The 13,819-nt window shown below is 37.9% G+C and overlaps 1 protein-coding gene across 1 annotated transcript in view; it reads right to left on the bottom strand.

The window, feature by feature from the left end:
• The window catches only part of FAF1 (Fas associated factor 1), a 171,206-nt gene that overhangs the window by 126,729 nt on the left and 30,658 nt on the right, over nt 1-13,819 (bottom strand). The window contains exons 3-5 of the mRNA XM_054212624.1: nt 6,777-6,823; nt 3,523-3,731; nt 163-254 (exon numbers count right to left, since the gene is read on the bottom strand). Coding sequence (XP_054068599.1) covers nt 163-254; nt 3,523-3,731; nt 6,777-6,823 — 348 coding nt within the window. The remainder of the gene's footprint in view (nt 1-162; nt 255-3,522; nt 3,732-6,776; nt 6,824-13,819) is intronic.

Here is a 13,819-nt window from a genome sequence, read left to right on the forward strand (position 1 = left end):
CCCGATGTTTTTTGCAAGGTTTTAGTTTAAGAGTTCCTTGTATGCCACCCAAGACATGTATCACTGTTTGAAACTCACAATTCTTGCATTGTAATCCCCACCCACAGATGTTCATTTTGAAACTCTGAATTCAGTTAACTGAAAACACAGTTGAACACTTACACTATCATCTACATCTCCAGTCTTCCACCCTTTTAACAGCATTTTAGATGCAGGAATCTGAAGTTCATTTTCTAGAATATGTTTGATATCTCCTAAAGAGAAAACAAAGAAAATACATAAAATACACACACTTACTGCTTTATTTCAAACAGTACTGAGTTATAGTTAAATGAGAGCAAAGAAGAGTTTACTACGAAAACCATTTTTAATCTAGTTACTTTTGTAACATACCCTTCAAACAGCAAAGGACAAATGAAGCTAAAAAAAAAAAAAAAATCACAGAAAGCATGAATGATTGGAGAATTACATGAGGATATGACGATTTGGACATGTATTTGAATAGTTCTACACTGCGTATGCTAGACACACACATTTGCAGAGGCATGCTCTCTGGAGCAGTGGATTTGTCAGCAATGAAGAGGGTGCATATTTTTGATACCTAATTCCATCATCAGTAGTCCTAAGCTGAAGAACTGGAGTGTTCATACAATTTAACTGCTCTGACAGCTTTTTCAGTGTTTTGTACGTTTTGATGCTCTCCTCTCCCTGTAGTTATTGCAGTCAAAATAATTCAGGCTGGAAGGTGCCTCAGGAGCTCATCTAGCCCAAGCCCAGCTCAAAGGTCTAATTAAACCAGTTTAGTCAAAGATTTGTCCAGCTGATTCTTGAACACCTTTAAGTTTGACAGCTTCTCTGGCCAACTTGTTCCAGTACCTTACCACTCTCACAACTGAAAAAAAAACACCAAACAGATAAATCCTTATATCTAATGGAAATTTTCACTGTTGCAAATAATGTCCACTGCCTCTCATCTTCTTATTGTGCACCTCCAAGAAGACCCTGGCTCCATCTTCTCTGTGTCCTCCCAGCAGGCAGTTGTAGGCAGAGGTAAGGTCTCTACCTCTCCTCTTCCCCAGGCCGAACAAATGCAGTTCTCTGTGCCTCTCCTCCTGTGTTGTCACGTGCTCCAGTCCCCTGACCATCTTGCTGGCCTCTGCTGAACTCACTGCAGAATGTCAACGTCTTTCTTGCACTGGGGACCTCAAAACTGGATGCAGCACCCCAAATGCGGAATAGAGGGGTTATTCCCTCAGATCCATCGGCTACACTCTTGTCTAGGATGTGGCTGGCCGCCTTTACTGCGTGGGTGCACTGCTAATGCACCCCAAATGCCTTTTTTTACAAAGTTGGTTTCTAGCTTGTCAGCCCTCAGGCAGCTGTCAGACAGGATAACACAGAGTTACCCTACCCCAGCCACAGGACTTCAACTTTGCTTTCTTTGAACTTCACAAGGCTCCTGTCAGCCCATTTCTCCAGGCTGTCCAGGGCCTTCTAAATAGCAGCCTTGTCCTCTAGAATATCAGCCACTTTCTCTGGGCTGGTATTCTTTGTGAACTTGCCAAGAGCACTCACCTTAACAACGAGGTTCTTAATAAAGACATTAAGCAACACTGGCCTCAAGATTGATCCCTGAGGGACATCCCTGAACTAGTTACTCTTCACCAGTCAGACTTTGAGCCCAGCAGTCCAGGCAATTATCTACCTACCTTATCATCCCACTTATCCAGTCGTTTTCTTAACAATATAACTATAAGAATACTACAGCAGAATATGTCAAAGGTCTTACTAAAGTCAAAGTGACATCCACCGTTCTCCCCTTGTGCACAGAGCCAGTCATCAAATCATAATAAACATTGATTAGGCACAATTTGCCCTTAGCAAATCCATGCCAGCTGTTCCAAATCACCTTCTTTTCCTTCCTGTGCTCAAAAAGGTCTTCCAGAAATATTTTCTCCGTAATCTTCCTACGGACCAAGTTCAGCAATCACCATTGAACAGTAGGCTCACATTTTCTTTAGCCTTTCTTTTCCTGTTGATGTACCAACAGAAGCCCTTCTAATCCCTCAGTGGTTTCAGATCCACCTGGCCTGAGTCTTTCTAACTCCAAACCTGCATACTCTGGCAACAACTCTGTATTCCTCCTGGGTAGCCCCATCACTACCTTTCACCTTCTGTGTACTTTCTTTTTGCATTTAGCTTAGTCATAAATTCTTTGTTCTTCTGTCCTGGCCTTCTGCCACGCTTGCTCCTCTTTCTGCATGTTGGAAGGGAATGTTCTTGTCCTTTGAAGAGGTTGTCCTTGAAGATCAATCAGCTCTATTGGGCCCCTTTGTCCTCAGAGCAGTCTCTCATGGAATCATGCCAAGCAGACTCCTAAAAAAGCCAAAAATCTTCTTTCCTGAAGTTCATGGTTGAAATTCTATTATTTGCCTTGCTCACTTCTCTCAGGACTTTAAACACAAGGTTGCCCTCAATCGTCATATGCCAAGATAAGACAAAAGTTCTACACCGACTGAAAGAAGTTAATGAGAAAAGAAAAAATAAAATACTACGGCTGCAAAATTCTGATTTGATCAGGCTTTTATATCCGCTTTGCATGGATGCCACTCAGTGCAGTGCTGTGGAATACAGGAAACACTAATCAGGAATTCAAACTAATCACCACTAGGTGGCACCAGCCAATACCAAATCGAATGCTAAAAAGACAAATAAGGATCAAAAGTTTCAATTTCAAAGTTTCATCACAGACATAAGGCTGCAGCACTGAAAATTGTTTTAATCAACTATTTTTTCATGCAGTTCCTTATTTTGATCTGTACAGAATCGTCACTAACATAAAAAAAATACTCTTCCTTAGCAAAAGTAAACTAACTCACAGTTTAGGGAATGTAAAAAACATGCTCTGCAATACTAACAATAGCATATTTCTAACATACTGTTACAAAATGCATCAGTTTTAGAATAAAGACAATAAAGCTGATAAAAGCAATCTCAATTTGCACAAGAGTCAAATAAAAATTTAAAAAAGAAGAATGCAATTATGTTCTTCACACCGTAAAGAATTCCTCTAAATTTCATCACTAATCCTGCACAGAATGAGATGCCATAGAGATTCAAAAAGGAAATGCCAAGATCATCCGCTTATTAGTAGACTGCATCTATACTAATTCTACCCCAAATTACATTTGCATGCCTCAACTTAATCAGTACTTTTCATTTTGTTTCTGAAGCAAATTCGTAAGAAAACTAGATTTCAAAGTAAGTATTTGACAAATCACTAACCTTTACAATGGATTAGTGAAATTTTGCTTTTTTAAAGCTGCAAAGAGATTTGAAAATGGTTAGTAGCTGTGGAGTCTGCATTTTCTGGAGGGTTTTCTGTGGGGTTTTTTGGAGGGGTTTTGTTTTGCTTTGCTTTTCTTTTTAGGATTTGAACTTTTGGGGTTGGATCTTTTTCATTTGCTTTTGTTTTAACAATTTTACCACAACAGTTTTCATTCCATTTTTACAAATCCTTACCAACTGTGGAGCTGTCTTCAAGTACTACATCCACATTTCTGTCCCTGTACTCAACCCTGAAGTCAAGCATTCGAGGTTGTCTTTCCACTATTTGTCTTGATGGCACTACATGGCGAAATGCTGAGGATGAGGAAGGAGTTGAAGAAGCTGCTGTAGAGTGACTTGTGGGACCATACGCTGGTCCATGTAAAGTCTCTCCACCGTATTCACTGAAAGATATGCAGATAAGAAGGTTTGAGAAGAACAGCTTGATATGTTTAAATAAAAGTTAGCAAAGCAAAATGAACAGTATTATTCACTTACTGTGATTCACAGCACACACCTCTTGAATAAATTACACTGTCATATCTGAAAACACTATTTTATTAATAATTAGAAAATAACTTTCATATCACTAATATTAACATTTCAGTGACTCAGAAGAGCTATAGGAGAACAGCTTAGCTGACAAGCACTTAAGCCATTATTTCTGTCTAAAAGTTCACTACGTAATTAATATCAGAATTATTTTGAGAAGAAGCATTGTTTCCTGTTCCAGGACTGCTGTGACCATATAAAAACCGGCACCATGGCAACAACTAACTTTCTACATCATTGGGCTAGTATCAAGTGGAAATGAAAATAAGAAATAAAGCTTAAAATACTGCACGTGGATTGGTATTTTCCAATACCAAATTAGTGGAAAACAAGTCAGGTATGAAAATAGTTATGTACTTAAGGTAAACAAATCAAGATAGCGAGGTATATATTGTAGAAAATACCTAGAAGTACAGTAGTAATGCAATGCAATGCTAAATTCTAGCTTGCCTTTAAGTTCAAAATCCTTCAAGCCTCCTGGACATTCATAAAAGGATGTCTCCATAGCTGGCTCAAGGACACATACAGCATTACAGGTCAGAATAAATCGGGAAACCCTCACTACCCAGAAGCATTTCATCTTCCTCAGTGAGCCTCTCCACAAGACGCATGTAACTGGGATTAGAAAAAAAAGTAACAAAACATGAAATTTCAGGAACATTACTCCAGGCCAATAAAAAACTATGATGTACAGAAATTAAATGTGGAAGGCAAGAAACTTCACAGGGTAAGGCTAGAGCTTTGCCTTGTAGATGTTCTTATCAGGAAGATGATCTCTCCTGGGCAGTTACAGGTTATGATGATGGAGGATACAAGCTAATAAAACGTATGCACTGAAAGAATGGAAGCTGAGCAAAGAAGGATTTAGGAAATGTTGACATGTAAATTGTCTCGTTTCCATTCTTAAACAGAACGTATTTGAAAAATGCATTCTGCCCTTCTTGAAGATACTACAAAATCTCTCAATTGAAACACTTCTCATAGCAAGTCAAATTTGTCATCTAGAGGAGGCCTGAACTCAAAAAGGAAAAAGTGGATGGCATGCATGTCACAAGTGCAGAAATTTTACACAGCTATTGCAAATCCCAGCATTGAGCCTTCTACATTTGAAAAAGAAAACCATGTTATGCTCCTTCCCGTCTCACATCAGGAGGCTCAGAAGGATGAATTCCCAGCTACAAAGACACAGACTCAAAGACCCACGCTCAAAGCTCAGAGACACACTTCGGAGGTCTAAAGAGTACAGGAAAGAGTCTTATTTTCAGAATTGAAAAAAAGTATAATTACCAAGTGATATGCTATTGTCTTAAATAGCCAATGGCCAACTATGAATTAAGTACTACTATAACCATTTTGTTAACAGACCCAAGAAGCAATGAATATCCCGATTCTCAGAACTTGAATTTTTTTTTTATTATTTGCTTTTTTAAACATCACAACTGAATTATAAAACAAAATATTATTTTTTTTCCCTTCAATAAATTAACTTCCTTCAAGTCCAGTTGCATTAATTCTATTTGATTCCACCACAAAAGGCATTCTGGCAAAAAAAAGGCATGCCTGGCAAAAGGCACCAGTCTGGCAACCTCCAATGGTTGTAAAATAACCCTCATCTGAAAACCACTGGAAACTAGGCTTCTCAGTCTTCTGAGTCTCCTTTTAAACCACTTCCATTGGAAGAAGAAGAAAAAAAAAAAAAAAAAAGAGAGAGATTTGAGACACATTTGACTGTTTAATCATTTCTAAAAATGAATAAATTAGCATGGAAGAAAGCTGTAAGTGGACAGTAGACCAGCTTGTTATCCAGGCCAGGCATAACTACTGCCCAGCTCCTTCCCCCTGACCAAATGGTTTCAAACATTCTAGCATTTTGAATATAAATGCTTTGAGGTCAGGACTTAATAACATAGGTAGTAAGAGTGCTCAACCCAACCAAGACTTGATCTCCAATGGACTAGGTAGGTCTTACGGTAAATAAACATCTAGTAACATTGCTGAGCAAATAAGGTTTTTTCCTAAATCAAAAACTGACTGTATTTAATGACAGCTTTAGTAAGTATTGACAGAGATGCCAAAACACTGCTTTACCTACATTATGTATCCTTTTTCATCATTAAAATAAACTTTTTAAAATAGTACATTGAGTATTTTTCTAAAAAAAAAAAAAACATGTATACACTATTTTACTGTCTCTCTCAAGTAGCTCAATTCCTGTTCTGCTGTTTTCAATTGCCTCATCAGCACTTAGGACCTCATGCTTCAGTGACTTCAAGATATCCAGGCATCAGTATACAAGCCAAAATTTAATTCAGAAGCTGAAAGAAAATCAGTAAAGCTACTTTTAAAAGGGAGCAACCTTACTGTATCTAACACAGTATCTGCTGCCTGTAATTCAATAAAAACAAAACAAAACAAAAAACAACAACACAAACATTTTTTGGACAGGGTCAGGGAAGCATGGAATATCAATACTTTTAAAAATGTACAAGGAAGAAGAAAATACTTAGCCAGGAACATCTGTGGATTTGCCTTGCAAATTTTCAGATCTTTGGAGGAAGAAAAAACAAAACAACAAAAAAAACCACCACACCCAAGTCCTGACATCCAAGAAAGGATACCAAAATCCAAGCTTAGTAAAGAGACAATCCTGCCCAGAATGACCCAAAACCCAATGAACTTAGAATAAAAAATAATTAATTTAAATAGGTGTTTGAGCTGGTCCTCCATCAGTACAGGAAAAATTGATCGTTAAATCACCTTTGCCAGGAATAGAATTTGTGGCTCCTGAAACTGCTTTAAAAGGAGAATTACATCATTACCTTAGGATTCAGGAACAAAAAAATGTAACTACTACCCAGCATCATTCTCTGTGTGTACTACTTGTCTTCTACGCTTACCTTTGTAGAATGCCATTTTCTTGTGGTATTACACCATTTATAGCTGCCTGAAAAGAGAAAACAAATTTTGAGTCAAGCATACAGAACAACAAAAATAAAACAGAAAATGTTTTAAAGACTGACTAGTTTGCTTTAAAATATGCCATAAAATATTCTCCACTTAGTGAATATTTTTGGTAAACGATACTGTCATTAAAGTACCTGCAAAAAATAAAAACTGTATCTAAGTGAAAACAAACATGAACTGAAGATCAAACTCCTATAAGCGTGTGATGGATCTCCCAGGTGGAATGCACAGGAATAAACTGCATGGCCCGTACTCAGTAAATCTAATGCTTTGTACACTCGGTACCTACATACAGTGAACATATTGCTTTTAAATACACAAAGCTAAATGCGCACAGACGAGGCAGCCAGACAGCACGGACACAGAAAATCTGTTTCCCCGAAGTTTCAGACCTGCACAAACCTACAAACCTGGCAGAGCTGCACGTGCACTGCATGCTGCAACCCTCACGTGTTCACAAATGGCTGAAGCCGGCACAAAGAGCTACTCAACAGCTCGCACGCCTCCATCGCGCCTACGCCTTCCGGACAACCTGCTTCCAGCTCACACGCACAAATACCATCTAGCCTCTTAAGAGTCCTCATGTGCCAGGGAATCACGGAAAAGGCTACCCCCAAAATTCAAACAGTCTTCAGGCAGAAAAGGAAGTATTTTTTTAAGTAAGGTTTATGCAGTTAAATACTATCCCATGTTGTCCAGATCATCAGAATAAACCAAGTATTACTTATGGGTGTGTAAGTACAAACCTTGCAAGCTGCATTCAGATTTCTTAGAATCATAGAATGGTTTGGGTTGGAAGGGACCTTAAAGATCATCTAGTTCCAACCCCCTGCCCTGGGCAGGGACACCTCCCACCAGACCAGGTTGCTCAAAGCCCTGTCCAACCTGGCCTTGAACCCCTCCAGGGATGGGGCAGCCACAACTTCCCCGGGCAACATGTGCTAGTGTCTCACCACCCTCATAACCGTCTTATTTGAAATTACAGAGTTTTCAGCTCTGACAATATCCTAATGAATTCTATCTCATATTAGAATGCATTCTTTTTAAAATAGCCACAACATACCCCAGTTGCAAGTTCAAAAACCCGCTTCTGACAAAATTGTCTTCTCAGCCTGTTACAGCATTGCTCCATTCTATGTTGCAGAAAGTTTTAATGCATTTCCAGCACATATGATGCTATGTAAGTAAGTTTGTATAAACTTTGAAATTATATGTAAATCAGGATGAGGTAAAAACTTGGAAAGCAAATAAGACTCTCTTCAGCAGTATTTAGACAGACTGCTTTATACCATCAAAAAAGTATTTTAAAACCATCTCATTGCTAGGATTTTTCAGATTTGAGGGGCAGAGAAAGTGATACCACATGAGCTGGTGAAGATGACTTACACGCTTCACTCCACAGCTGATAAGGCTTTGTTCTGATTATTGTTAGAAGCCATGGGAGTAAAGATGTCAGAACCCTACCTAACTTCAGACTTTTAATCCTAGCCCAGTAGTGAGCAGACAAGGTGCAATATCACAGGAGGGAATTTGGCAAGGAATGAGAAAGAATTCAAAAAAGTCTAGAGAGGAAAACAAAACAGACCTCAAAAGACTAATTCTGTTTCTGGTCTTTGATGATCTTTATAATATGTTCACAGGTACATATTTGTTAGGTTTAACGGTTAGATTCAAGAGAGCTTGTAACATCCCATCATTCTCCATTTTCTGCTGTACCAGTAGCAATTCACGCATTTCTACTATCCCAACTTCCAATATCCATTCTCATATGTCAGATATACCTGACCTGTTGGCCCAGATATTCAGTGAATTAGTGTCTGGTCCCTGATGAAGAAGAGAACGCTGACATTTAGAAGCTCATAGGTCCCCTGTAGTCCAGCAGGATGAAGTCAAATACTGCAACTGAACTATGGACAGTCATCACCTACCACCATCATTTTTGCAAACTGACATGGAAAATGCATCTTAAGTGCTCAATAAACACAAATCTTTGTATCATCTAATTTTAAATGCTATGCTTTCTTTTTCTATGAATATATAAGCGTGATTTTTTACAATTTCCATTAACAGTTAAGGCTACATAAAGTCAAAAAGTATTTCTGCTGAACTCAGCTAAGTAACTATGATATTGCAGTAAGATTTATCACTTTATTTAGAGACAAATATTCATGAATAATAGCAGACAAGGAAAAGGGTCACAGGTATCTGTAAGCTACAGCAACTACCCATAAGGCTGTATCAAATTACAGGGAAAGCCAATCTTCTTACCAGATCAGTTTTTAAATCAGTTTATCCACCGTGCATGGCAATAATCAGTGGTTTCTTTTTAACAACATGTCTCATTTATCATCATTGTGGTTTTTGCAGTCATACATAGCTCTTGGTCATGTTCATCTAACAAACCTCCAGGAAAAAGTGGGAGGTTTTGTTTTGTTTGGGTTTTTCTGGTTTGGTTTCCCCCCCATACTCTTCAACAATATACAATTCATTCCTGTCAATCAACAGGTGAAGTTCGATGAAAGAAAAAATAGCCTTTATTTTGCATCTGTAAGATACAGACAGCAAATACAGATTTTTGTGCCACAGGACCAACACTAATAATGATCTGCTGGTGCAACAGAATTCTCTCTACTCCGAGAAAAAGAAGCTGCTTCAGCTGTGAAGAAATATAGCACAGCATGGCATTTCCACAGTTTTTCTGTAAAAAGCTCATGTCTCAGTCTCAGAGGATTAAACCAGCTCAAACTTTTTCTAAGCCTAGTTAGAGGGGTTAAATACGATAGAGGCTCCAAGCTATTTTCTTTAAAACTGAATAACTCACTTGTTCACGTCCCCAGTTTTGTAAACTTGATGACATTTAAGGGGCACAGCAGTAAGAAAAAACAGCAGCAGCATTATGTACTTTTTTGATGGAAAGACCTCTATTAACCACACTGTAAAAATAAAGAGTCTGGACACTATTTGTTAAGCAAGATGGAAGACTAAAATTATGTAGACGGCAAATGGTAGCAGTGCACATGTAGATATTGCATAAATATTAAATACCCATGTTCTTGCAAGACATCTATAAGTAGAGTCTGCAGAAAAAGTAAGAAAAAGGAACAACCATCTGCTTTAGAATTTCATAGGAGGAAGGCTGTGACTATTAAAAAAAAAAAAAAAAAAGAAAAGAACAAGTTATTAAGGCAAGATCTGTTCCAGGCTGTTCTTCCCCAATGTCAATCCTCTTTGAGAGGGGATCAGGTCTCTATGGTTAAGTAAACATTCAAAGATATTAATTTTTTTTTTGCCTTTCTGAACAGGGATCATTTGATCATCAAAACCAGCCTGACTGACTAATATACAGTAATTAAAGAGATGTATTACCCTTGAAACAACTTTAATAACAGGTGCAGTAAATCTATTAAAGGGTTATTAAATATAAAGATACCATATCTGGCTCAGAAAATTTCTTCAGCTTCCAATAACCTGTTGCCAAGAGTGATACCAGGGAAGCAGCACCCTGTGCTTACACTGTTCTCCCGCTGTATATCCATAACTGTCGCTGAGGATACTGGGTACCACAGCTTCAACAGGTATTTACCTATTCTCATGCTACCACTATTTAAAGAGCGAAGCTCACTTTAAGTGGAAAATTATAGGGATTTTATAAGATATTTTTTCCCCTAAGCCAACAATCTTAGGTGTGCCTCAGTGCAACCCACATACAAACTCTACTGCAACAGCGCTCAAACTTGGAACAGAGGAAGAGAAGCAAGGACATAGTTATTGTTTTGATGGCAATATTCAAACTACTAGGACCACAACTTAATCTAGGAAATTATAAGACAAGTTTAGTTATTCTTGATTTATACATTTTGTATAGAGATATTAGTCACATATCCAGGAATTGAAACAGTTTATTTATTTATTAAGCCCCGCATGACCTGATATAATTGGACCTGCTTTTGAACAGACCAACATCCAGAAGTAACTTCCAGTCACAAGTACCCTACAACCCCATCATCCAACAGTAGAGGATTTATCAATGAACAGCACCAAGAATCCTGTTCATTTAAAGGAATTAGAAGACAGGGATACGATGTAACACTGGACCAATGAGTGACAATTTAAAAGGTTCAAAGTAACAATACTTTTTTTAGTGTTTGTTTCAGCAGCAAGCTTCCAGTATCAAAATATATTAAATCCAACTTTTTTGCTGTTTCCCACAAACATAGGTAACAATAAAGCATTAGGGTTAATAAAAGGTTACCAAATTCATTAACAGTCTCTGCAACCCAGAAACTGTGGTATTCTACAAACAGACTGAAATTATTTAAGTGCCTAAAGAACGTTGTGAAGCAGACTGTGAAATTTAGAGCTTTTCCTCACGGGAATATTAACTTAAATAGATTAGTCAGTTCTGACTAAATGTGACTACCTTTTATGAGTACAAAACAGTGTGAGAGAGAAAAAAAAACCAACCACCATTTCTTAATAACCTGATGAAGCAACAAGGTTGATCACTTCGCTCAAAATACACAATTATAGTACTCGCCATTTAAAAGCAATTAAGCACATCTTACAGTGACTCTCACCCAGGGGAATGAGGGTCCTATGAATAATTATGAACGAACTGTGGTATTTCAGATAGAACAAACATTAAACTCCAGAAGTTAAAATACTCAGTGGTTATCACTAAGTTTGAAGAGGGACTGGATTTGCCAATCATACTATTTAAAAGCACAGGTCTGCATATACTGATCAGATATTCAAACAAGGTGGGGAATTCCTTCCTTTTCATGAACTACAGATGGGAGGTATTTTTTAAATTTCCAGAATGTAAAAGTGATGTTTAAATGAATTATCTTAAGAGTTAAAAGCAGGCCCAGGCAAAAGCACAGCTAAAGGCTTTTGCAATGGGTGAGGTGGGAGAAGGTCTTCCTCTTCTTTCCAATCTCCGTACTACAGAATAGTTTTGTCTGACAGATACAGACCCCACCCTAGATATAAATCCTTTAAAACAGGCAGGGACCTATTGGAGCGACTCCAGAGGAAGGCCACGAAGATGATCAGAGGGCTGGAGCACCTCTCCTATGAATTCAGGCTGAGAGAGTTGGGGTTGTTCAACCTGGAGAAGAGAAGGCTCCGGGGAGACCTTATAGCCCATTCCAGTACCTAAAAGGGGTACATGAAAGATGGGGAGGGACTCTTTGTCAGGGAATGGAGTGATAGGACAAGGGGTAATGGTTTTAAACTGAAAGAGGGGAGATTTAGATTAGATATCAGGAAGAAATTCCTTCCTGTGAGAGTGGTGAGGCACTGGAACAGGTTGCCCAGAGAAGTTACGGATGCCCCATCCCTTGGGGGTTCAAGATGCCCTGGTTCAAGGCCAGGCTGGATGGGGTTTTGAGCAGCCTGGTCTAGTGGGAGATGTCCCTGCCCACGGCAGGGTGGTCAGAACTAGATGATCTTCAAGGTCCCTCCCAACACAAAACATTCTAGGATTCAAACCTCTACCCCAGTTAAGAGCAAGAGCTTTCACAAAGCACAACGTTAAGATCAACTTTCCAAAGCAGAGTATTAGAATCTCCACGCGAAAGAAAGCAAGTTCAAGCAGCATGATGCTAGAACAAACAACCCTTTCAGAAGAAGAGGCTAGAGAGATGTAAATACCGTGCACATGTGAAAGCTGCATGAGTTTCATTGAGATAAATAACCGTATCAGCTTAACGCAACCAGTACAAGTTTACATATGAATCATCTTACACAGAATTTTAAAAGCCTTATTTAGGTTTGACTGAATACAGCAAGTAAAACCACTTCAGTCTACTTAATAAAGGCCACACAGAGCTTTACATTTGTTTATCTAAAAATTGAGAAGGTTTACATTAAACAAACACAACACATGAATGAGACATAGACACAGGGTAATAGGAACTGCCATAGCAGATGATTTAATCCAAAAATGTCCAACTAAAGAGTACCAACAGCTTCAGAAAGTCACAGGGAAATATAATGGAGTAACCCACTTATTCAATTATTTCTATGCAACTTACTAAGAATTTTCTTTAATGAAAGGATTTATTTATCATGACTTTCAAAAAACTATATTCTTCCCCAAATGCTACAACTCATACATTTTATTTTTGTTTTTAAATATCTGGTAAGCTAAAATAAAAAATAAATCTGCATTTTGTGCCTTTCTACGCCTTTTGCCTTTTCTTGCTATTATATATTTAATATCTCCTTGATATAAAAACAATTTCTCTCAAAACACAAATTCAGAAAGCTTACCCCATACTGTTTTCTACTCTAGCAGAAGCAAGGACAGCTCACCGTCTTAGAGGAAGGGGTGCTAGCAGCTTTTAGGACTGTATTTTGAAATATAACCAAAAAATGGTTGGTTTGTTGTTTCACACTACAAAACAAGTAGAAACCTATTTTAATATTTGACTGACCCTTTCAGCATTTAATCTTAGATTTATTTCTCAGTCTGATTACACAAGTGAACGTAACACAAAAGCTACGTACAAAAACCTCAGTATAGGGGGAGAGATGACATGCAAGGCAAACGTACTGTGGGTTTGGGTTCTGTAGAAGAAAATAATTATAACTGTTATATTTTGGAAATATCAGCCAGTATTCCTGTGTGCTATCAGTCCATCCTGCTAGGGGATGACTCAAGATTTCTTGAATTTAAACAAATTAAACATGTTTTTTTAAAAGCTAAAAGTGTAGTGAAATATACTAAAAGGCTCTTACTAAGCAATCTAAAATACACTAGAAAAATTATTTCTTATCTTTTGTATTTTATGGTATATTTCCACAGCACCAAAAAGGTCACTTATACTACTTTGATTACAATTGTAATTCCATTGCAATTAATTCTGCTCCTATGTTGGGCTAAATGTGATATTCCCCTGAAATACAATATTCTTACTCTAATTTTGTTATTTTCACATGATAAATTGCATATCCTAAAGATTTAAAATCC

The sequence above is a fragment of the Rissa tridactyla genome, chromosome 8 (genome assembly GCF_028500815.1).
Source record: "Rissa tridactyla isolate bRisTri1 chromosome 8, bRisTri1.patW.cur.20221130, whole genome shotgun sequence".
NCBI lineage: Eukaryota > Metazoa > Chordata > Aves > Charadriiformes > Laridae > Rissa > Rissa tridactyla.